Raw genomic sequence first — 27,294 nt, forward strand, 5'->3', positions numbered from 1 at the left:
ACGTAAAGAGTGCTAGCCAAAGGCACAATCAATAAATTACTCTCAATCTCAGCAGTAGTATCTTAAAATAGTATCTATTCTCTCAAATTGTTTTTGAGAATCAGCAACTAAGTGAGTAATTCTGCCTCAGAGTCTCTCATAGGGTTGTAATAAGCTATGGACTAAAGTTATAGATTATGAAGACTTGACTAGATTTGAAGGATGTGTTTCCAAGCTCATTCACATGGCTGTCAGCAGGAGGTTTAATATTTACAAATAATTGTATTTATCTCTTTTTTCCTTACTGTCATTTTCTTTTTCTTTCTTGGCTTTCCCATTATAGTTCAACAAAATATTAGTTTTAAGTTATTAAGCAGAGCCAACCTTCAACATACCTTTGAATAAAAGAGTTTAATACTCTCTACCACAAAAAAAAAAAAAGTAAAGACATGGGGAAAAAAGTTTTAATACCAATAATCCCTCACACCATAATTAAATATTCACTATTAACCTTTTATAAAGAAACAAGGCAGAAAATATTAATGTTAAAAAATACAAGGAAAAAAACAGTTGGAGGTCTCACACTTTCTAATTTCAAAACTTATTATAAAGCTATATACTCAAAACACTATGGTTCTGACACAAAGACATAGAGATCAGTGTAATAAAGAGATCACAAATAAACTTTCACACATCTAGTTACTATGGTCTCAATGCTGTGTCCTCCTAAAAAGCATACTTTGAAAGCCTAACCCCTAAAGAGATGGTATGAAGAGGTGGGGTCTTTGAGAGGTGATTAGGTCATGAATAAGATAGTGCCCTTATAAAAAAAGCCTCAGGGCTAGAAATGTAGCTCAGCAGGATGCAGCTTGCTTCACAAGCTCAAGGCCCTAATTTCAATGTACCACCACAGAAATAAACAGATAGATAGATAGATAGATAGATAGATAGATAGAGTACTCAGGGAGATGAATCACCTACCAAATACCAAATCTGCCAGTGAAGATTTTGGATCTTGAACATTCCAGACTCCAGAATAAGGGGAAAAATAATAGTTTATGTTAATCATAAACTATTCAGGTTATGGCATTTTGTTATTGGAATGCAAAGATTATGACAATAGCCAAATAATTTTTATCAAGAGTGTCAATGGGGAAAGAACAGTCTTTTCAACAAATGTTGCTGGGGAAAGATGAATATCAATGTGCAAAAGAATAAATTCATACCCTTACTTTACACCACATACAAAAATTAACTCAAAATGGATTAAAGACCTAAACATGAGACCTAAAACTATAAAACTCTTGAAGGAAAAAATTCATGATAAAATTTCTTGGATGCGACGCTCAAATCATAGGCAACAAAAGTAACCATAGAAAAACTAGACAAAGCTGAAATTTTAAATTTTTGTACATCAAGAGAAGCAAAGAGTAAAAAGGCTTTGCAAATCAAATATTTGATAAGGAGTTGTACCTGCAGCAAATTATATATCTGATACAGGGTTAATATTCAGAATATATAAAGAACTCTTACAACTCAGTAACAAAAAGGAAAATAGCTGGGCACAGTGGCACATGCCTATAATCCCAGCTATTTCGGAGGCTGAGGCAGAAAGATCACAAGTTCAAAGCCAGCCCTGGGCAATTTAGTAAGACTCTGTCTCAAAATAAAAAATTTTAAAGGCTGGGGATATAGCTCAGTAGTGGGGCATCCTGGGTTTAATTCCCAATACCACAGAAGAGAAAAAAAAAACATTAAAATTATATAGGCAGCAAGCACAAGAAAAGATTCTCAGGATACTATTTAATAGAGAAATGTAAACTAAAACCACACGATTCTACCTTACACCCATTAAAATAGTTACTCTCAGAAAAATAAAATTAAAAGAGTAACAAATATTAACAAGGATGTGAAGAAACTATAACCTTTGTACACTGTATAAAGGAAAAGGGAAAATAAAAAGGTAGTGATTTCTTTAAAAATTAAAAATAGAATTACAACATGATCCAGCAATTTCACTTCTGAATGTAATATACATGTATGTGTATTGTGTGCGTTTAACAAGAGTGCCATGACCATTCAATGGATAAAGGGCATTCTTTTCAACAAATGTTGCAGGGGAAAATGAATATCAATGTGCAAAAGAATGAAATTGGACCCTTACCTTACACTATATACACAGACACACACATACACATGCACAATAGAACTGAAAGTAGAGGGAAAAAAGTATCTGTATACCTACGTTCAGAGTATTAGTCAGAATGGTCAAAAAGATGGAAGAAACCCAAATAACCATCGACAGATGAATGCATAGTATGTTAAATACAAAGAACGTTATATTATTTAGCCTTAAAAAGTAGATTCTGACACAGTTACATGGATGAACCTTCAGGACATTTTATTAAATGAAATAAGATAGTCACAGAAAGAAAAATACTCAATGATCACACTTTCAGAAATACTTAGAACAGCAAAATTCAAAGAGATAGAATGGTGGTTGCCAGGAACTCAGAATGGTACTACTAGAGAGTTGTTTAATGGTTATAAAGTTTTGGTTTTGCAAGATCAAAAGAATTCTGGAGATTAGTTTGTACAACCAGGTGAATATATTTAGCACTAAAATATACACACACATACACACTCACATAGAATCAGACATTTTGTTCTATCATATAAATAATATACATAAACCTAAAATTTAAGACATAAAATCAATTAACAAATATATGTAGCTTTAAAATCCTCACCTGATTTTTTTGTGTTAACTCATGAACTGAACCTTTAAGGTTTTGTAATTCCTGCACATATACAGCAACTTCCTGGGGACCTTTGGCAAGTTCACTCCTTAATTGGCTTATTGTAGCCTAAAAAAATAAAATAAAAATTGGAGCAAACTAAATTTAAAAAGGAAAGAGAAGTACACAAAGGTTTTAAGATTATCAATTTTTTGTTGTTGTAGTAGTTAAATTGAAATAACACTTGGAACCTTCAAGTTAATTCTTTGTCCTACTACCCTCAAAATAACATCACATTATTTTGGGCTTGAAATTAAATTTAAAATTTTATCTAACATGTACAACACCGTTTATCTAATAATACACAAAATGAAACGTTGTCTGAGGTAAGCATCAAACAGCAAACTTCAGTTCACTGGTATGGAAACTCTATACTAAACTTCAATCCTCTTGAATTTAAAGAGGATAAGCAAGTTATGTCTACGTTTCTCCTAATTTCAATAACATGAGCTTTTCCTTTTAAAACAAGTAAATATAAAGCATGAACATATAATAATATAAGAGAAAGTTAGTTAAACAAAGATCCTGAAAATACAAACTTTCTATATACTAAAGCTCAACCATTTGAAAGACCACCTACTGCTTGGTTTCCTGAAAATGATATTAACAAAAGAAATCTGTATTTCTTGTAATGCTTGCTAGTTTTACTTTTCACATTCTTAAAGTTTGTTATTTTCATTGTCTCTATTCTTTATCACTGAATAAACTTTATAATAAGGATGAGACATATTTAAATTGAGATTTTGATTGTGAAGGAGAAGAAGAAAGTGAGTCATAGACTTTCCCTTTTCCTATTGTAAATTATGAATCATTTTAATCTTTTACAATGATGATGTGACATGTTTATATTTGGGGAAAAAATAAACCTAAAAAAGACAAAAATGTCAAAGGAAATAAAATACACTCTTCTTTCAACTTCCCCATGAGTAAAATTCAAACGTCTCTGCCCTTGCCACCTTAACTCTTCTTCCCACTTAACAGGCCAACCTCATTGGTACCTTGGACTTCACTCAGAACATGCCATACTTCTCAGGAATCCTCACTCCCAAGGCTGCACCCTCATTCTTATTTACTCCTTCTCAGTCATATCCTACTTGAGATGGTCCCTGACCATTCTAAAACTGCCCCATGTTATTCCTAATTTCCCTACTGCCCATATCCTGCATTTTCCCCCCTTCTTCATAGCACATGAACATGTGCTTGTCTATAATGATTGGTTTACTTAGATATTGTTTGACTTTCACAAAAGAATATCAACCTTATGAGAGCAGACATTAACTTATTCAGTGCTATATTCCCCACACCTAAAATACTTCCTGCCACTTAGCATGAATCCAAAAGATACTTCCGAAAGGAATGAGTCATTATACCTCCAAAGATTTAGTAGATATTTATTCCCATTGAAACAGTATATTAGTCCCTATAAAATAGTTTGCAGTTCCTTGATGCTATATTATTCAACATTAAATTTTTACTAAAATTTTTAAATTACAAAATGATTAAGAAACATTTCAAACAAACATTCTTCTCATTGTTTTAGAATTAAAATTATGTGTTTACTACTATAAGTAATCATTTTACATTGGTTGAAATTTTGCTGATTAACAAAACAAAAACAAGCATGTCTTTGAAGATATGAGATTGCCTTAAAACACAAAACTGCCATATGACAATAGAAAGTTAGGTTAGCACTAATATCAAAAAGCCTTCCATAACACATTACCTCAAATTTAAGCATCTCCATTAGAAAGCACAAAAAAATAATAAAATGATGGATGAAATGTGGAACACAAGACTGACAAAATTATACATTGAATACACAATAAAAAATGTCCAAACATACCTTAAAAACTGATATCTTAAATTAGCATACTTAAAAATATTTAAATACTCTTTTTAATAGCTAAAACATAAACAGTTATTCCATACCTATATAAACATTCTTACTCTTAAAACTAAGATGTAAATGAGTTTATTTGAAAGATAAAATTCTTTAAAAATTATTTTCAAAAAAAACCACACCAAATATAAATGGAATATAGATATTTTCAATGATGCAAATTTTTAAATTAATACTTTTGAAATCTTTAAATTCTCAATTTCTAATCTATAAAACAGCCAATTATTAGTTGAAAACCTTTAGAATAAAAAATATGCTTTTAAAAATATAAATACAGAGTCAACTAATTCTCAAGGTATATGTCCAATTAAAGTAATAAACCTAAAGACATTTAATAATGTACACTACATTATATATCTTCAGCCCCAACTAGTAATACTAGTCAAATAAATCCTTACATCTTTAGCTTCTTGAATTTCTGTTAATGTGTTTGTTTCTGATGCCAATACTGAGATTCAGTAAAAGCAATGTCCATAATAAAAAATTTTTCTCCTAAATTCTTTAAATGCATAATGACCAACCCACTTGAGAACAAATAGGACTGAATTTTAATAAATTAAAAAATATATGACACATAGTCAAAGTAGAAACTAAAAAAAAAATGCAGTTATAAACAAATAAGTGAAATGAAGCAATTAGACAATAATTTTTCATATGCAAGTGGAGTAAAATACAGCTCAAAAATATTTTAAGCTATTACTCAACACAAATATTACAACATAGAATTTTGCAAAAAAAATTTAAAGTAATAATAATGAATATTAGGACAAGGTTGATGGTACAATTTTGCTTATAAGGCAAACATCAAGCCACCTAAAATAGGAGACAACGTACTACAGGCTTTGGATGATACCTGGTTTAAAACTCTAGTTTCTTTATATTAGGTACATGACTATGAACAAGTTACTTAACCTAACTGAGCTTTAGACTCCTCTGTGTAAAATAGATCTAATACTTAACTAAATGGGGTTTTAAGAAACAAATGAAACCACATTTGTTAAAGTGCCCAACATGGTATCTAAAACCTAGTGATGTTCAAAGAGTTCAATTCTAATAGTAATATTAGCCTGAATGATACTACCACTTCTTAAAGTTATTACAAATATTTTAACATTGCCTGAGGTCTCATTCCTCATTATGTACCTATTACTAAGTAAGTAAAGAATAAATATCTTCTTTGTTTCACGGAAAGTGAAATATTAAATTACCTATTCAAGTACTTGGCAAGACTAAATTTATTTTAAATACCTGAAATGAAAACTTTTTATGAAAACTTCAACAAAGTTAATAAGTAGAACAATTGAGGCCAGGGTTGTAGCTCAGTGGTAGAGCTCTTGCTTAGCATGCATGAGGCACTGGGTTCGTTCCCCGACACCACATAGAAATAAACAAATAAAATAAAGGTATTGTGTCCATCTACAACTAAAAAAAAAAAAAAAATTCAAAAAAAGAAGAAGAAGTAAAACAATTGATTTTAAGCCATTTTCCTTCTTTCCCAGAAACATCTTTTCTATAAAAACAAAACAAATATATTCTGTCCTTCAGTTAGCCCTCCTTTAGGATAAAGAGAGACACTGAATTCTTTCACATTCAAATCTTTTATAACTCTAGTCATAACTTTTTCATTTTAAATGATCTTCTTTTTGCCTTTTAGATAATTTAATCTAAATGAATAAAAACATAAGTTTGTTTAAAATAGTTCCAAATTAAACTTATAATAATTCTTAAAGTATTTTTCAGGAATATATTCTCATTACCAAGTTATGTAAGTTTCTGCATATATTTTTATAAATTGAACTAAATATATAAATTTCTTTTCCTTGTTAATATTCTTACTTATCAAGTATATGTATAACTCCATAATTCTCAGCTGGGAAAGGTCTTGTGCTCTAAAAGCATCAACATTTATTTTAAAATTTTAATAATATTTAAAGAAAATTATAAATCAAAAGAGAGTACAAGATTTTTTTTTAATTTGAAAATACCAGAAGGCAGGTAGATCTAATAAAAATAATTGATATTCGTAGGGCGCAGTGGCGATGCCTGTAATCCCAGAGGCTCGGAAGCTGAGACAGTAGGTTCCCAAATTCAAAGTCAGTCTCAGCAAGTTAGGCACTAGTTTTATAAGATAAAAGTAAAACATATATGACTGTCAGACCACTATAACTATACACAAATATTTTTCATATCAAATGAAGCAAATAGTATTTTGAAAAGCCACTTGGAAAAATCTCAAATCTTGGTTTTATTCAACAGTATGCACTATCTAAGCTAGTATCATTACCTCTGAGTTAGCATATTCTACTTGTAACTTTTTGCACTCATCTTTGAGTTTTTCAGATTCTCTCTCACGCTCCAAGGTCATATTATCCATTAGCGTTTGAACTTGGACCAATTCTTTCTTTAGCACAGCAACATCTTCTATACCAGGTCTCTGAAGCTGTGAAGTTACACATTTTAATTAAAAATTACAGTAAAAAACTAAAATAATATACATTTTTAGAATGAATTTACTAAAAAGAAATCAAAATGAAGATAATCCTATCAATTTTGGACTCTGAAAATTAAACACTGATATCTCTCTCCTAATAAGCCACCTCCTCTTCTCACTCTCTTGCATTTAACAATATTACCACTGAAGGTACAATCTAGCAAATTCACAATTATCTTTAGTTCTTCATTTGCTTTCCTTTCCTTCGCAAACAGCATACATTGGAAATAACAACAACTTGATAAATGCTACGTGCCTTATTTTTTCTATCCTAGGAAACTGGTAATAAAAATGAAAAAGGAACATAGCTCAGTGGTTCAGCAATTGTCTGGTGTTCTTAAGGCCCTGTGTTAGATCCCCAGTACTACAACAACCAAAAAAAAAGGAACAGATGTAAGAACAAGTAGGGTTTATAGCAGGTTGCATGTAGTTGATTCATTTACCCATATATTTATTGGGTGCTAAATTAAGGAACAAAGAAGTCTAGGATAGATTCAAGATTGTTAGCCAGCTGTGGTGACGCACACCTGTAATCCCAGCAACTCAGGAGGCTGAGGCAGGAGGATCACCAGTTCAAAGCCAGCCTCAGCAACTCAGCAAGACCCTCTCTCTAAATAAAATACAAAACAGGGCTGGGAATATTGCCCAGTGGTTAAGGGCCCCTGAGTTCAATCCCCGGTTCCAAAAAAAAAATGATTGTTAAGCCTGGGAAGGGTGTTGAAATCTGGTATCAGTGACAGAAACACAGTCATGAAAGAAATATAGTGACTTGGATTTTGGATTTTGCTGGGAGCCATCAGCCAAGTAGGTATGACAATTTCCTTGCCAGCTACTCCCATGCTGTCTAGTGGAAGGACTCTTGAAAGGTGACTTTGCTCAAGGACCAGGGCGGATCCTTGTTTAGGGTGTCCCCGGTTTAGCATAATAGGAGATTAGGGTGTTCCCCCTTTAGAATAGGGCGTATCCTGCTGCTGAGTTCCTCTTGAGTTCTTAGGGTCAGACAGTATATTTTGGGAGACAGAAGCCCAGGAGTAGTGGATTTGGGCAGAGTGTGGATTTGGGGCAGAGAACGTGGATTTCCCCAGAACGTGTTTGTAGACGGCCGGTGTGAGTTCGGGAATAAAGAATTGCTGTTTGAATCTACAAGCTGTGTGGAGACTCGTGATTTGTGCCCAGCCAGAGACTGCGGCAGGATTTTATACTTGTTGAGTTAAAAAATTCAGCTAGAAATTCAACTGATAGGATCCCCAAAGCAGGTGATTTTATAGAACTGAAGTACAAGGGAGCCAGGCATGGTGACATATGCCCAATCCCAGTGATCTGAGAGGCTGAGACAAGAGGTTCACAAATTTGAGGCACCTTAGCCTGGCAACTTAGCAAGAACCAGACTCAAAATAAAAAATAAAGAGGTTATAGCTCAGTGATAGAGCGCTTGCCTGGCACATGCGAGGCACTGGGTTTGATCCTCAACATCACATAAAAATAAATGAATAAAATAAAGGCATGTGTCCATCTACAACTGAAAATATAAAAATAAATAAACAGGTCTGAGGATATGGCTCAATGGGAGAGCACCCCTGGGTTAAACCCCTGAACTGCAATAAAATAAATTTTTTTTAAAAAATTGGGGAAGGAAGGTCAGGATCAAATATGTAAATATGAAAAATACTTTAAAAAGACATTATATTTAGATAGAAACAACAAAAATGTTCAGGTAATGTTATATATCATAACATTTTTATTTTAAAAAATCACATGTAGTATACATATGTAGGTGGAAAGTATAGGGAATTTTTATTTCCTCCAGTTTACTCAAACTTTTTTTTACGTTTCAGATATTATTATTTAATATTCACAATAATATCCAAATTATTTCAATTTTCACATTTCAATGGAATGACTATATCTGTACATGTATTTGCTTCTCCACCTACTGCCTTCACAAAATTACAATGGCTTAAAATTTTAAAACATCCAATTGATAATTTTTAAGACAAAGAACAGATATTAAAAACCACATAGAAAACAAAGGAAAATAGATGTGTTAGAAAAAGGAATTAGATGATGTCCTTAACTAAACACTGAAGAAAAAAATAATATTGAAGAGAGGTAACAAAACTTTAAAAAAAAAAAAAAATTTCTTCAGCTGGGTGTGTCTGTAATCCCAGCAGCTCAGGAGAGTAAGGCAGGAGGATCATGAGTTCAAAGCCAGCCTCAGCAATGGCTAGGTAGTTAGCAACTCAGTGAGACCCTGTCTCCAAATAAAATACAAAAAAGGGCTGGGGATGTGGCTCAATGGTCAGTGGTTGAATGCCCTTGATTTCAATCCCTGGTACCCAAAAATGATATTTCTTCAGAGTATATATTTCTAAACTTTAATTTAGAAATTTCAAGAACTATTTCCTCACAGTACATTTTAATTTAGAAAGATATTTTTAAAACTACATTCCAATAAATGGTTTCTAAATTACCAGTTCAGTCTTCAGATCTTGAATTGCAGTTGCCTCTTTGTTTAATTCTTCTGTCAAAAGTGTTACTTTTTGTTCTGCAGCCTCTCGAAGGCTCCTTTCCTCATCGTATTTTGACTTTATATCTAAATAAAGATGGTAATAAAAATTAGTTTCATGACATTATCTCTGAAAAAAAAAGAATTTTTATAAATCCCTGTATATTACTCTGCATATCTGTACATCACTCTAATTTCAATTAACATGCTTTAAATAGATATAAATATACACAATAAAATTATACTTATGATTACATAAATGATGAGCTTAAAATAGTAAAATTATTTTGCCTACATACATTCCCCCCAACACTGCTACTAATTAGGCATTTTAAAGAATAGTTAGTCACATATAATATTTTACCTAAAAGCATATACTTTAAAAAATACATAGTATAAGCTGGGCATAGTAGCACATACCTGTTAATCCCAGAAACTCAGGAGGCTTAGGCAGGTGAATTGCAAGATTGAGAACAGCCTCAAGAACTTAGAGAGACCCAGTCTCAAAATTTAAAAATTAAAAAAAAAAAAAAAAAGTCTAGAAAAGTAACTCAGTAGTAAAGCATCCCTGAGTTCAATCCCCAGTAGAAGAAAAAAAGAAAAAAAAAATTATCTTCTTTAAATTTCAAGAATAGATTACAAAGAAAAGCCTTTTGAAGGGAGAAGGTGAGAGAACAATCATTTATAAAACTACTATGATATTAAATTCTACTCATAACCACCATAGTCTATAACAAATCCTTCATCACACTGAAATATTATTTTTTTCCTAGGATATATAATGGTGAAAATGTAATAAGGCTAATTTATTAGCTAAAAAATTCTGATTCAATTTACCTGCAATTTCAGTTGCAAGTTGGGCTGCTTTCTGTTCAAATAAATCTTTCATTTGCTTAATATTAAAATTTTCTGTTTGAGCCTCTTCTAATTGTTGTTCCAAAGACTGTAGTTCTACCACATACAAAAAAAAGGGTAGCCATTAAATACAATGTTAATTACATATACTAAATATTATTATTTATATCATAATCACTGTCATAGTAAAGACAATCAACATGAGTTTATTATGTAATTATAATAGAGTATTTTCATATTTCAAGAATTAAGTACATCTGATTCATTGATGGCACAAATCATAATGTATAAACATAAAACAAATCAAAGAAATACTTAATCCAAATAATCTATAAATATTTGCTGTAAATCTATAAATATTTAAAAGTTATATTGACTTCATATTTCATAGTAATTTTCTTATATCCATCAAATGGCCAGATGTAACACATCCTGCTCCTCTGAAAAAAAATATCTTTAAAGTAAGATAAAATTAGAAGTGGTTAAGAACATCCAGGTTTTGGGAAAAAAAATAATCAGTTTAAGCATGCAGTCAATCTAATATTACTTCATTCTCATCAAAAAGAGATTTCATAAATATAATAGCTAATCTCAAATAGTTACTGAGCATTCCTCCACATAAAGATAGTTACAAAGATGCTAGTGCCATCAATTTGCTTGGAGGGACAAAGACTGTATAACTCCTTCACATAGACTTCAATTTTCATTAAACAATCATATTGATATAATACTCCAGAAGGTTATTTCTAGTTAACTAAATTATTAAGTACACAGATAACTTTCTAAGTCTAGAATATGACCATAAACAGAATATGTTTTAGAGCTACAAAGGACAACCACAAAATTCCTTTAGCAAGCATCAAAGGAGAGGAGGGGAAAAAACGGATAAGAAAGAAGAAAAAGAAAAATGAAAAACTATCTATTCTAAGTAAAGTTACCTGCTGATGAATCAGCCACCAATCCATCAGGTTTAGCCTCCTCAATGAAAACAAAAGACAAACAAATACATTAAAAGAAGACAATACTGTATATTGCCAATGTTAAAAATCTCCAAAAGCTACATGTCAGGTCAAGTAGCAAGATTCTGGTAAAAATTAAAGTCCTTATTCTTCCAGATCTATAAGTGCCATTGGCCGACTAACATAATGACTTACCTGTAGTTCACCAGTTAAAAGACAGAATATTTCAAATGTTAATATATATGAATCTGACAATAGATAGCATCCTAAATTATATAACTTTAGTAATAAATAAATAGGACTTACCCTTCCCTCCAAATGTGACAATTGACTTTTCACACCCCATATGTGACCTCAACTACTGGACTTCAAAATATATAAATCTATGAGTTTGATAGACATTTTGACAGCTTAGGCCACAGCAGACAGCACTCTCCAAGATCAACAGTTCAAACTGTTACAGATCCACACCTTTGAACTTTAAAGTCTCATCCATCAACACTTGCACTGTCCCCTTGCTGCAAGAAATCCAGTCATTGCAGATCTCTATATTGGAAAGAATCACTCCCAAGACAATGCTCATAAACCTTTATCTTAAATTTTAACTAGATTTAACTTCCTACAGACACCTGTTTTCATCATAATTGAGCAATCAGACATTAATAATTTAGGATCTTACTCACTGTGATTAATGTATCTCATCTACTATTTCCTGTGAAATGTGTTGACATATTTCCCCCCTCTTTAAACACTACGAAACTAAGAAAAAAAATTTTATATGGCCATAAAATGTTTGATTCATGAAATCATATCAAATCATCTTCTTTAACCACATAAAACATCTGTAATATTTGAAAATTAACATAAGCCAAATATGTCATCAAACTATCATCACTAAAAATATTGGATTTAGGGGCAGGGGGCATAACTCAATGGTAGAACAATTGCCTAGCATGCACAGGGCCCTGGGTTTGATCCCAAAGGTTAAAAAAAGTTGGGGGTGCTTAGGGCTGGGTATATAGCTCAGTTGATAGAGTGCTTGCCTTGCTTTCATAAGGCCCTGGGTTCAATCCCCAGCACCACAAAAAGAAAAAGGAAAAAAAAGAAAGAAAAGAAAGGATCTAAAAGCATAGTTTTAATTTAATAAGTCATTTTTAAAAAGAAACAGAAATAAAGAATATATGCCTTAAAGTTTAAGTTACCTCAGGAATTAGGAGTAAAATAATATACTACCTTGGCATTATTTTCATACTTCAAAGAATTACATGCATCTCAAAGATTTTAATAAGGTATTTTCTAGTAAAGCTTTTTGTTTTCCTATGTATTAGATTTATACATATTGATTACTAAGAACTATTTTTTCTAAGTTAAATTTTCTATCAAGGTAATTTTTTATCTTATACTGTGGAAAATTTATTTAAATCTATTAACTGCATAATAGTCATCTCAAATGTAGTAAAATAATTCTCCTCTCTCTTTTCAGGTATAAAAAATAATATAGCCCATGTTTGATTAGTAAGTAAAAATATTTTAGATTACTAAAAACCCCTTTAAATAGTAATAAAACTAATATTTTGTTAGTCACTTATTTGTTTCTCTTTCATAGTTCAAATGACAATTCTTAGTGCAAAGACTAAAAGGCAAGAAAAAAACCTAACTGGAAGTCACAACATGCTTAGATAATATATACAGATATTACTATTACTTTATGAGAATATTATAAATGTTGATGAAGAGTGTCTACTTTATTCTTACAAATGAACACTACATACGAATTTGGAAAAATTCATTATTCTATGATGCTTCCCATACTGGTAGTATAATAACAATATAATTTTAGCATAAAAATCATTTTGTTAAGTCATTTAAAAACAACTTACAAATAACTGCTTTTGATGCCACCATGATTTTCTTCTGGTTTTTCCTATGTACTATTGTTATGTAGTTAAATTCATACAGTATATATACAGTCACATATAAAACATGCCAGTCAATTATGGACTACATATATAACAGTGGTTCCATAAGAATATAATGGAACTCAAATTTTTTATCATCTAGTGACTTTGTAGGTTATATAATATCATAATACAATGCATTTCCCATGCGTGTTTTAATGCTAGTATAAACAAACTTACTATGCTGCTAGTTATATAAAAGTATAGTATATACAATTATATACAGTACTTAACACTTGATAATGAAGATAAGTGATTATTACTAGTTTATATAATTACTACACTGTACTTTTGTTGTCATTTTAGAGTCTATTTTCCACCTTTAAAAAATATATATACAGTAATATAGAACCAAGCAGGAAAAAAAATACAGTAATATAGAGCCAAGCAGTTCCTTCAGGAAGAATTCCCAAAGAATGCACTATTACATGAGAGGAGAGATCCACATGTGTCACTGCCCCTGAGAACCTTCTCTATGAGACAACATATAGAAGTAGAAGACAGTGACACTGATGCTGCTGCCCCTGTTAAGCCAAGGCTACCTGTGTCTTCATTTTTAACAAAAAAGTTTAAAGGCTAACAAAGTTTAAAACTTAAAAAAAAGCCTATAGAATAAAGAACAAATACAATGTGTTTGTATTTTAAGCTGTTATTATATGAGTCAAAAAGTTTACAAAATGAATAGTTACAGTAAGTTAATGTATTATTAAAGAAAATTATTTTTGTAAACTTTAATGTGACCTAAGTGTTTACAGAGTCAACAGTAGTATACAATAATGTCCTAGATCTTCAGATTCACTTGCCACTTAGTTGCTGACGCACCAGAGCAACATTCAGTACTGTAAGTTCAATTCATACAAGGCAAGGGGTCTATATACACATATCACTATTCATCTTCTATACCATATTCCATATTTTTATTCATCTTATATACCATATTCCATATTTTTACTATATCTTTTCTGTTCACATACACAAATGTCTTTTGTGTGTGTGTGTGTGTGTGGTGCTAGAGATAGAACCCATGGCCTTGTGCATGTGAGGCAAGCATTCTGCCACTGAGCTATATCCCCACCCCCACAAATGCCATTTTGTTAAAATTATTTACAGTATTCAATACAACATGCTGTATAAGTGTATAGCCTAAGAGCAATAGGCTATACCATATAGCCCATCCTGCCCTTGTGTATGTGCCTTTTATTATGTTTGCACAATGACAAAATCACCAAACAACACATTTCTCAAAATGTATCCCCACTATTGACAAAGGACTGTATGTGTACATGAGCATGTATGTACCCATATAGATCTTTATTCAGTTTTTTAAAACCTAACGTTGTTAGTAGAACAACTTTCTCATGTTTTAAATCAATCTTCACAAACATAAAATATAAACAAATTCCCTTTCAACAGACATTGTACTTATTTCCCATTTGTCACAAACACAAATGCTTGGAGGAGATTCATTACTGTTTGAACTTATATTTTTAACCATTTAAGTATATTGCCAGAAAAATAATATAAGCCCAACATAAAAAAAAAAAGTTACATAGGTGGGGCCAGAGTTCTGGCTCAGTTGTAGAGCACTTGCCTAGCATGTGTGAGGCACTGAGTTCTGATTCCCAGCACCACATATAAATAAATAAAATAAAGGTCCATTGAGAACTAAAAAATATTTTTTAAACTAAATAAATAAATAAAGGTATTTAAAAAAAGAGATACATAGGTAACTTATTCTTAGTAACATCTTTAAGAAGTTACATCTTCACTTCTCATATTCTTATTTCCATTCATTAGAAATACAAAGAATATATTGCAGGCTATTAAACACAGAAATGAATTAGAAAGCTATTTATATCAGGCCACTTACTTACAAAAATGTATTATGCTTAATTTTCAGCAATGAAAATAAACAACTAATGAACATGCTTCAAGTATTTAAAAAGCAATTACTTGCTGTTGAAGTCCTTGATATTTTTCTAATTCTTTTTTTAATTCTTCTGAGTACCATTTTTCTTCCTAATGAAAAAGATTTTTTAATTAGTAAATTTTAAGAGACTTTTAAACTGAAACACACACACACAAAAAAAAAAAAAAAAAAAAGTGGAGTCATATTTATTATTACCTTAAGTGAAGCCTGTAGATCTTGAACCTCTTGTCTCAGTAGTGTTATATCATCTCTAAATATGTGGGGTTGGGGGGATTAATAGTTAGTGTCCTTTATTTTATAACCTGTTTTCTCAACTATTCATTATATAATAATAAGTACTTTATATAATAATAAGTAGTTTTGCAATCTTTAAAAAGAACTACAAAAGAATTTATGTATAATGACAAATGTATAAATCCCTTAGAAAAATAATTTTATGCCTAAAGCTCATTGTTTATAAATGGGAAAATATTTCCCCGTGGAAATAATCATATTACTGATTGTCAAATGCCTGAAGCAGAAGTAAAAGGTCTTCTATTTTTTTTTTTATTGGTTATTCAAAACATTACAAAACTCTTGACATATCATATTTCATACATTCGATTCAAGTGGGTTATGAACTCCCATTTTTACCCCAAATACAGATTGCAGAATCACTTCGATTACACAATCACATTTTTACATAATGCCATATTAGAACTGTTGTATTCTGCTACCTTTCCTATCCTCTACTATCCCCCCTCCCCTACCCTCCCATCTTCTCTCTCTACCCCATCTGTTGTAATTTAATTCTTTCCCTTGTTTTGTTTTGTTTTTTCCCTTCTATTAATTTACCAACAATAAGTATCAATGGCTTCCTGGTGCAGTTAGCATGAAACCTAAAGTCATTAACAAAGTCTATAAAAGTCAGTAAAATCTAGTCCCTGTCTTAAAACTCTCCCCTTCATTTACTCAGCTCTAGCAACATTGACTTATTCCTGTTCCTTGAGTGTCACATGCTCTTTCCTGCTGAGAACCTTCTCACATTCTGTTTCCCTCATGCAAGGCTCTGAGAAAGAATGGTAAGCAAACCGTAATGCTAGGCCCTAATGCAGGAGAGAAATTCCATGAGAAAACACACTTAGGATTATTATTCTTCATGTCAAGGACATATCTCCCCTGTGGGAATTTAAACAGTAGAAAATGCAACTCTCCTCGCTCCATGCCGCTTACCATTGGCAGCTCTGATAGAAGATACAAGAACTGAAATGGGAACAGGAGTTGAGTAGAAATATCAAATGAATTGATTCTAATCTAAAGCAAATAGAAGAACATGGCCAATTCTAATGATGGGAAAAGTCAAGATCACTCCAACACAAGTAAAAGATATTAACAAGGTGAAAGATAATGAAATAGACTGATGAGAGAATTATATGCTAGAATAGGGGTGGGAGTAAAGGGTAAAAGGACAGCCTCATCTGTGAAGAAGGGCTTAATAGCAGAAAGGAAGGAAACTGCCAACAGAGGAAATATAAAGCATGAAGAAATTAGTCCTCTACCTTTATAGCCATTCATATATAAAGAATTCATTCATTATTCAACAGGCGTGTGTTGTCTGTGCTAGACTCTCAAGTTGTTCAGTCTAATGGGAGAAGTAAACACGTAAACAAGTAAGTGTGGTATAATAGAAATAAAAACAGAAGCTCACAGACAGTGGTCACTTCCACCTAGAAGACTCAAGAAGGGCTCCTTGATGGAGAGAAACAATGATGTGAGGTCTTTCATCTTCTGACTACCAAAATAAAATCCAATCATAGTTTTCTGCTACTTTTGTTGACTTAAGTTTGTCTTTCTGTGTATTTTTTATTTGTTTTCATTTCTCTGGTGTTTGTTTAGTTGTGCGTGTGTATGGGTGTAGCCAGCCTTCCCTCTCTCTCATGTGGTTCTATGAATAATGTGATTTATAGAAACCACAGGTCAACCACATGTCATTTATACATAACTTAAGTGTCTTACAGTTGTGTAAATATGTGTGTTTTAAGTCTTCTCTATTATTCACTAATCTTCTAACTCTACACATAAACTAAAATGATAAAAGAATTAATAACAGTATTTGTACTATATATGTATCAAATATAACTACATTTCAAAATCCTCTCTAAAAAGCTCATTAATACATCAGGTTTCAGATATTTTATCAATATGCTGAATGGCTCAGGTTAAAATTTAATGAAAGACTAAGAAAAATAATTCTGTGGGCCTAGTCACTCCAATTAATCTTTTTTAAAAGTACCACTTCAATAATTTTTTTAAAGTAATTTACGAACAAAAGTCAATCTTTCAAAATGTGTAACATATCAAAAAACCCTAGTAGCTAGATGCAGTAGAACACACCTATAACCCCTGATGCTCAGGAGGATGAGGCAGAAGGATCTAAGTTCAAGGCCAGCCTGGGCAACAAGTGAAACCTGTCTCAAAATAAAAATAAAGAAAGGTCTGGGGAGGTAGCTTAGTGTTTACCTACTACATGCAATATCCTGAGTTCCTTGGTACCACAAATGATAATAATAATAAATAAATACTGCAAAAGACAATATGGGAATATCTAAGTTTTAAAAGAAAACTTCATTTAAAAATTCCACTTTCAGAAATTTATTTTGCATATATATTCAAACTGCACATAATACCTCCACCATACATAATTCAACATTATATGTAATTCAAAAACACTAAAAATATCCTAGATCAACGGGAGAATGATAAAGTTCCACACTACCATTAAAAAGAATTAGATGGCTCTATCCATAAGACAGAGAGAAACAAAAGGTATAGTGCAATGTAGAACCTCTACTTTTTATGTATAGATATTCATTTATATACATATATTTATTCATATGTACATAGACATAAGCATATGTATAGACTCTGGAAGAATATAAAAGAAACTGATGAAGAGAACTGGGGAAAAGGGGTACAAGGGCTTAATTTTCACCTTAGGACTTCTTGAACCATTTAAATTTGGTACTATGTATATATCAACTATATATACATTTAATACATTAATGTATCAGGTTTTAGTATTTTATCAATACTAATGTAATTTACATGTAAACTGATAAACAGCTTTAAAGCAAAAAAGGTTATGTGACCCACTTAAGTCATATGAACTACATATCCTGCCCATAGCTATATGTTATCCAATGTGTTATGGAAAGGTAGCAGTTCACCAAAAACTTAAGAGGTATAGGAAGAAGAGAACAAGAAATAACGTAAGAGATAAACCTGGGAAAGTACACAGTATATATCCCATAAGTAATGAAAAAGTTTCTTTTTAGAGCAACAACAATCAAATTTGCATTTTAAGAATACAATTATCCAACAATTTGAAGAATTAATTATAGGGGTATAAAACTAAAGCCAACTATATATACTGAAAATATTTCTCAGTGAGACATAGGTCTAAAATAAGCTGTAGCAGTGAGGGTGGAAAAGGATATAAAACCTGTTAAGGAAAAAGAATGATTGAATTTTGAGACACTTCACAAAAATGATGAAGGAGAGCAGGGACAGGTATGTAAAAATGAACACACCCAATTTTCTGGCTTTAGTAACTGGGTAGACAAATAATGTTGCCATTCACCAGAACAAGTAACAGCACACAAGAAGCAGGTTCAGAAGGAAATGCCATCAACTGTTTTCAAAATGTCACAGTGAGATGCTTTGGGGACATCTCAGGGAAGACAGCTACTAGGCAATTTGGGAGAAAATTCTAGTTTAGAGATGCAGTTTAGTAGAAAGCTATGGATGTGAAATTACCACAGGTGGATGACATACAGGAAGAACAGTACATAAAACAAGTAAACAAAGAATGATTACAATATTAAGTTGTCTCAGAAGTTTAGAAGAAAAAGGAACTAGCAGAGTCAATTTTTGCTAAGGTTGCAGTAATCTACAAAGATGACTACCACTGAATTCTTGCATTCCTAGACACATCTACTGCTCCATTGAAAGATGAAGGTCACTTCTTGGCCTCTTGAATCTGAACTAGCCCTATGACTACTTTTACCTACAGAATATGGCAGAAATGATGCTCTGACAGTTTTGAATCAGGCCTAAAGAAGAGTGGCAGCTTCTACTTCTTTCATAATAAAATGTTCTTTCTTGGAACCCAACTGCCCATCTGTAACTTTAAGAAACCATAGACAGGTCATAATGAAGGAAATTAAGGACTCTGGCCCCAGCTGAGCTCCCACCAGCCAATATTCAGCACCAACCATCAGTCATGTGAGGTCATTTTGGACCTTCTTGACTTCCTGCCACCAGTCTACCTCACTTAACTCAGAAGAACCATTCAATCAACCCAGAGCCATGAGAAGTAATGAACTATTAAAGAAAGAAAAAGCTCATGTACAGTACGAGACTTCATCTAAATCACAGCTGAAAAAGCAACTCTGAGCCAGGTGTGGTGCATGTCTGTAATCCCAGCATCTCAGAAGGCTAAGGCAGGAGGATCTTGAGTTCAAAGACAACCTCAGCAAAAGCAAGGCATTAAGTGACTCAGGGAGACCCTGTCTCTAAATTTAAAAAAATACAAACTAGGGCTGGAGATGTGGCTCAGTAGTTAAGTGCCCCCTGAGTTCAATCCCTGGTACCTAACCTCCCCCGCCGCAAAAAAAAGCAACTCTGTTGAATTTATATTAAATATAAAAACATTTATAATGTGATTTAATATAACTACATATTTTATCTATTTTCTAACAAATGACAAAATATAGCAACCAAAACCATTAACTTACACGTAAAAGCACCAAAGTATATTAATAATAACCACAAAGTTATGTAGTCAGAACACTTTTCCTTTATTTAGTATTCTTTGTGTTATATCAGTGTAATTCACAAAGAATTTTTTTTTAAGAAAAGCTTGAAAAATATTTTTTACAAGTAGAATGAAATGATCCTTATTCCTTAGTTGGTATAAAAGACAATAGCAGAAGAAAAACAAAGTCATATTGATGAATGCTATTCTAAGTAGCTATATATTTTGGTCTAATTTTAGTTCTCAAAATGATTAAGTAAAATTGCCAAGAAGCATAATGTGTATGTGCTTATTATTATACTGGTGATTAAATATTTATTTTTAAAATTTAAATGAAAGTTTAGGGGATTTTTTTTTGGCGGGGGGTGGTAATCGGGGATTTAACTCTCTCACCCACTGAGCCACATCCCCAGCCCTATTTTTCGTATCTTATTTAGAGACAGAGACTCACTAAATTTTAATTCTTACCTAAATTATTTTATCAACTTACTATAAAATCATCTAAACAAAGCATATCATTCTTTACTGAACAGAATATACCAAATATAACTCAATCTTCTTTTGCTAATTTGGAATCTTCATTAAAGCCATAACCTCTATACCATGTTGCAGATGCTGGTATAGCTAGCTAGCTGCTGGTCACAGACTGAATAGGTCATAATGACAAGAGAGAAGGCAATGCTGAGGACAGATTTAAATTAAATAATATGACAACATCACTATTTTTAGAAACTAATCATAACTAAACAATGATATCACATGCACATTCCATAACAATATTACACTTCGCAAGTATCATATCATACCGCTTCAAAGCAAGATTGGCCTCTCCTCCATGACTTGCATCATTACCAGCATCATGAACTGCCTGATAGTGTTCAAAAAGTTCATCAGCCGATCCAAGAGATTTCATACACTGGGGACATATGAAGCCCTATAGAAAGAGGCAGAAAAGGTACAAAATGGTTTTTAATATTGTAAAATAATATTTTGCATATTATGAAATAAAGTCAAATATCTTATTTATACAAATGGAGAGATTAATTAAGTTGTAATTTATGGTATTAGCCCAAATGCTGGTATCATTCATGGTGTCACTGTATATTCTTGTTGAAGTTTACAAAATAAAAATAAATCCTTGCAACCATCTTTTAGGTTGAATAACTAAATGGCCAGAGCACTGAATTCTAATCTAAGAAGTTTGTTCTAATCTAGATTAGTTGAAATACATATTTTATCTCTCTAGATATCCCCATTATTAAAATAATATGTGCTCTAATCTACTTTACAGAAATGTTACCAAAAAAATTAAGATGTAGTACTATCATCACTAATGGGAAGAAAAGGTAATATAGTAAATCATTCATAATTTGCACAGAGTTTAAATATCTACAGTGATAGAGAATTATTTTAGTCAGTAAATTTCCTTACTAACCTAAGATTAAAACAGTAAAAATCTAAAATTAATGGATAGCCCTATATTATATAAAAATCTTATCATTAATCCCAGAATTATATATGGTTAAGACTATCAACTGCAGTACAATGTTAAAGATGCTGATATAGATCCATGTTTTAGAAATTCAGAATTGTAGTTCATTAATAAATCATGAAATCAATATACTGGGTTATAATATTTTTAGCTATACTCAACAACAGAATAGTTTACCTTATGTGGTAAGGTAATATTATCTTATTAAGTTTTGTTTTGAATGATGACCAAAAAGTGATGACGATTTATTACAGTGGTTACCATAAAAAATATTTGAGAAGCACTCACATAGAGAGTTGTTAAATGAAAGATATAGGATAGAATAAGTAATAATTATGATTACTTTGTTATTGGTTCTTTTTATTTATACATGACAGTAAAATCAATGTGACATAATTATACAAGTATGAAATATATCTTGTTGTAGTTCAGGTGATTAATTTTTTTTCTTATTGATTCCATACTATTGTGCCAAGTATTTTTCCCTATGAAATCTCATTTAAATCCCACCAGTCTTCATTATGTAAGTATTATTACCTCCATTTCATAGAAGAAGAAATGAAATCTCAGGAAAGTTAAAGGACTTTGAAAGGTTACAAACCTAACTAAACCAGAGTACTCATAGGTTTACTGGACAAATTCCACATTCTTTCCAAATACTACACTATCTCTTGAACTCCTTGACTTAACCCTTAAAAATTACTTCCTTAAAATAAACTCTTTTATCTGCTAACTTTCTAGTGGCTTTATTCAACAAATACTTTTTATCAATTTGAGTGTTATAGTATTTCACTGGAAGATACAAACGATAGAGTCTCAGTTTTCAAAGAACTGAGAAGACAAGAGTATATACACATGAAAAAAATATCTTTATATGAAATCAAATTAATGACTAAACAGCATGAAAGCTTACATTTTATGGGTATCTGATGACAAAATATATTACCAAGCCAAGGACGAAATAACTTTCTCTCCAACTTTCTGTTGACTTCATAGAAAATTATTCACTTGACTTCTACATCTTTCATATTTTTAGTTTTCCAAATATTACCCAATACTTCAGTCTAATTAATCCAATATACAATAGAAATTTTTCAACCTTAAATTTCTCTTTAAATTAACTGCATTCAAAACTTTTTAAAGATAATAAAGAAATAGTTTCCTATATTTTTTGCACACACACTCTCCACACTAAGGGGTTTGAGGAGGGCTAACTCCACACTCATATTTTTAAAAAAAATTATAATAGTTCTGAAAACTTTCAAGAGTCCATAAGCAGACTATTTTTCACCCCAATTCTCAAAAATATCCTCATCCAATCTATTTTGCAGGAGTATGTCATAAGCTAAATATTTAGGTTCATTCACTAAATTAAAGTTGAAATAGTGATTAGCAAAAATCCGGTGACTTTATTACAGATATGATTCTGCTAAATCACGGTGACAAGAAATAAACTTATTTTGCTTTCTTCAAGTATACAATTCTAAAATGCTTCTCTTTTGGAAGGTAAAATAGAATTTATGTGAGGGTGGTGTTCCAGTATATTCATATATTGTAAACAACAAGTAAATACATTCTGACCGTGAAGGTCTATAGAAAGCTTTGTTTCATGGGAATGTTCAGCTTTTACCTATAGAAATAGTCATCTTCTCGTCATTGTATGATGTTTTGTTTTGTTTTGTTTTGTTTTCTGCAGTACTGGAGACTGAACCCAGGGCCTAGATATGCTAGACAAGCATTCTGCCACTAAGCTACACCCCCAGCCCTCTCTTTTTTAGTCTATTTAAAAAAAAAAAAAAATCCCCTTAAAGATCACTGTTCTCAGGGATGGGGTTGTATGGCTCAGTGGTGGAGGGTTTGCCTCCCATGCTTGAGGTACTGGGTTTGATCCTCAGTATCACATAAAATAAATAAAGCATTGTGTGTGTGTGTTTTGTTTTTTGGATTTTTTTAAAAGATCATCTCATTTAAAAGGCACTCTCATTGTCCTTCCATCTTCTGAATTAACATTCTCCCTGTATATAAATGCAAGTGATTCTGGCTATCACTTACATGCTAATGACTTCCAAATTCATATAGCTAGCCAAGAACCTTCCATAGAAGTTTTCTAGCTCTATATATCCAACAACATACAAGCTCTACCTGCATCTCATAGGCACTCAATACAATAAATCAAAAGATTCAACTCATTTCCCAAACCTCCTCTTCTCACTAACACCAACCTTTCAACTGAACTAAAAATAATGCTGAACTACTCTTCTCTCTGTCTCATTTCTAATTAAAATGCTAAGCCTAAACATTCCTCTTTCCCATTTTTTCATCTCAATGCTTACTGCAGTTGGCCTTGTTCAGACACTCATTATCTCTTGTCAACAATATTGCAACAACATTCCAGAAAGTGCTACTAAACCTAGTCTCCCTTCTCCCTAATGAATTTTCCACCTAGCTGTCAGAGGAATCTTTCTAAAATAGATTCTTCAATATTATTCACTAATCTTTACCATCAATATGGCATACAAGTACCTGCATAATCATTCTTCTAATGACATTTGCAGTCTAAAGTCTAGATACTTCTCAATCTATACAATATGCTTTAACAATACTAAAGTACCTGTGTTTCCCTGCACTCACCATGGTATCACAAATTTCTGTGTCTTTTGCATATATTGCTTTTTTCTCTGGCAGCCATTAGCTTATCAAATTCCTTCACTCTAATACACAACACATTGGATCTTTTCATCTATATTTCCCTAATGGCTAAGATAATGCCTTCAGCATAATATGTATTTTCTACATTGTATATTTGTTTACTTAAGTATGCATGAACCTGGCAATTCCAAACTTGGTGAAAAAGCAGAAGATCTTTAAAAGCTTACAGATTACAAACCTTCTAAGAACAGGCCTTCATTCTCCAAGGTCAGTATGTCCTCTAGTTCATGAGCTTCAAGCAAAAAGGAAAGGGAATAAGAAGGGGGACTTCATACGGGCTTCTACAAGGCAGACTGCGCACAAATCAACCAGTGGAAAAGCACCCAGGCAACAACTGGCTATAAAACTTGCTCCCAAGAATGTACCCTCTATTGGAGGGCTGAAGAAATCTCATCAACACAGGCCTGGTACTGTGGCACTCTGTAAAATGAGACTTTTCAGAATTCCACTGAACTTCTAATTTGCAAACTCCCCTTCTAGAGTCTGGTGCAAGAAATGTTTCAGGATTTCAAGGATTTCAAAACAGATCTGCACTTCTAGGGCAAAGCTACTGATGCTCTGCAGGAGAAAAGTGAGACCTATCTAGTTGGCATTTTTGAAGACAACAACCTGTATACTACTATCCATGCCATATGTGTAACATTTATGCCAAAAGACATACAACTATCACATAACATACTTGGAGAATGTGCTTAAAAACCAATATAAGAAATATTTCAATCCCCCAAAAAATGTTTTTCTCTTCTTCCTCTAATTGGTAAATTTGAAGGTAGGTTCCCCACTATCCCCACTTGGGATCAAGAGGTACCTGAGTATATGACTGTACCTGGAAAACAGGGTCAGAAATCAGGTATAGGTCCTAAAGACTTAAAAACAGTAGACTACAGTGATGCAGCCACTCCAATGTTTATAGCAGCACAATTCACAATTGCTAAACTGTGGAAGCAAACTAGATGCCCTTTGATAGATGAATGGACAAAGAAACTGTGGTACATATACACAATAGAATATTATTCAGTATTAAAAGAGAATAAAATTATGACATTTGCAGGTAAATGGATGGAGTTGAAGAATATCATGCTAAGCAAAATAAGTTAATCTCAAAAATCAGAGACTGAATGTTTTCTCTGATAAGTGGATGCTAATACATAGGAGGGGAACATGGGATAAGTGGAGGAACTTTGGATGGGGCAAAGTGGAGGGGGGCAGGGGGTAGGAAAGACAGTGAAATGAGACAAGACATCACTACCCTAGGTACACGTATGATTGCACAAATGGTGTGACTCTCATTCATGCACAACCAGAGAACTGAAAAATTGTGCTCCATTTGTGTACAATCAGTCAAAGAGTTTTCTGCTGTCATGTAAAACTGACTAGAACTAATAGATAGATAGATAGATAGATAGATAGATAGATAGATAGATAGATAAGAAATCAGGTATTGGCAGTTTTTCCTCTGATTTTTATTTGCGATTTTTACTACAAATTCAAGAATTAAAGAATTAATGCAAGCCAAAATATTTCAGCGAACAAGCTGAAGCAGTTCAACTTTATAACAATTAAAAAAAAACCTGTCAAATTTTTTCAATAATGCCAGCAATTGGATTTTTTAAAAAAAAAAAAAAAAAAAAAGTAGATTTCTTACTGATGGCAACTAAATGGTGTTTGTAGCATTTTTTTTATAGTAAATTCTGTTCACTCACTATACTTTTGAGTTGACCTACATGCAAGTATATGTTTTTAGTGTTGCCTGTCCTCTGTGTTATATCTGTAAGTTTGCTATTAAAATATAATAAACTATTTTTAAAAAGTTCTAAGAACAAAATGAGCCTAAACAATAAGAATAATGCATACATACATTCTCTATCATTTATGCATAGCAGATGGCAGAATCAAGGGTCAATAATGTTGGGAGATACTGACCTATAAATATTGACAGACAATGTTATAATACAGGTCTATTAAAGAACTATGGGAACACAGGAGATGAGGTATCTAACTTCGCCTATGGCACCAGTTAATGCTTTATTAAAAAAAAAATACAGACACATATATATGTATATATATATATATATATATATTATGTATTTCATCTCTATCCTCACTGCAGCTGCATATTGTATGCATGTGTGTACACATACGTAAATACATGTATATATGAGACTTTGGAATTAAATACTAAAGAATAAGCAGGAGTTTACCCAGCAGAATAAAACAAAGGCATTCTAAAGAAATGAAAACCATTAGTGAAGATGCAGAAAGTGCTAAGAAAGATGTCATGCTTATTTGTGAAAGAGAAGTGCTTCTAGGTGTGCTTTGATCACAGAACCCAGAGTGAAGGGCAGAATCACAAAACACGTGAATAAATGTTGTTGTTGTTTTTCCCCTAGCTATATCTAAGGAGGCCAAGGTTGCTAGGAAAAATAAATTCCAGAGAGGGACTGTTAGTTAACCATAAATTATAAAAACTAGTTAATCATTCCAAATCTGTCACCAACTTCCAAAAAACATAACTTACTTAAAATTATTAAATACCTTACTCTTTTAAGAATTCAGTTGTCTGTAATCCTTTCTCAGATCCAACGTAGCTGAAAATTTACCTTAACTTGATACTTAAGATATTTCTGTTGAACCAAGTGCCCTTTTAAGTACAAAAAAACTCCTAATAAAGTGACAAGTGGATGAGATTGTTACTTTTGATGTTGGCTAATCCATAAAGAAAAAAGTTGAGCCACATGTACAAGAAGACAACCAGTAACATACTAAACAGTTTTCCAAGAATCTGTTATGCCTCCATCTTTACTTGAACTATTCTGACTGGTTTAATCAGGTATCATCCTATATGCACCCATTATTCCCAATGCCCAAGAGAATATCTGGTTTAGTTGTTCCCCTGTGAAGTTCTTTCTTAGTTCCCCTCAT

General features: G+C 32.2%; 1 protein-coding gene across 4 annotated transcripts in view; it reads right to left on the reverse strand.

Moving 5' to 3' along the window:
* Eea1 (early endosome antigen 1) overlaps positions 1-27,294 on the reverse strand; it is a 133,405-nt gene that overhangs the window by 65,253 nt on the left and 40,858 nt on the right. For 3 of the 4 annotated variants that reach the window (XM_076854942.1, XM_076854941.1, XM_076854940.1), the window contains exons 3-10: positions 20,978-21,105; positions 15,572-15,626; positions 15,400-15,465; positions 11,468-11,507; positions 10,512-10,625; positions 9,640-9,761; positions 6,962-7,117; positions 2,730-2,846 (exon numbers count right to left, since the gene is read on the reverse strand). In XM_076854942.1, coding sequence (XP_076711057.1) covers positions 2,730-2,846; positions 6,962-7,117; positions 9,640-9,761; positions 10,512-10,625; positions 11,468-11,507; positions 15,400-15,465; positions 15,572-15,626; positions 20,978-21,105 — 798 coding nt within the window. Of the gene's footprint in view, positions 1-2,729; positions 2,847-6,961; positions 7,118-9,639; positions 9,762-10,511; positions 10,626-11,467; positions 11,508-15,399; positions 15,466-15,571; positions 15,627-20,977; positions 21,106-24,550; positions 24,605-27,294 lie in introns of all 4 variants that reach the window. The other variant, XM_076854943.1, reaches the window with a different exon arrangement.

This window comes from Callospermophilus lateralis, chromosome 4 (assembly GCF_048772815.1).
Source record: "Callospermophilus lateralis isolate mCalLat2 chromosome 4, mCalLat2.hap1, whole genome shotgun sequence".
NCBI classification, from domain to species: Eukaryota; Metazoa; Chordata; class Mammalia; order Rodentia; family Sciuridae; genus Callospermophilus; species Callospermophilus lateralis.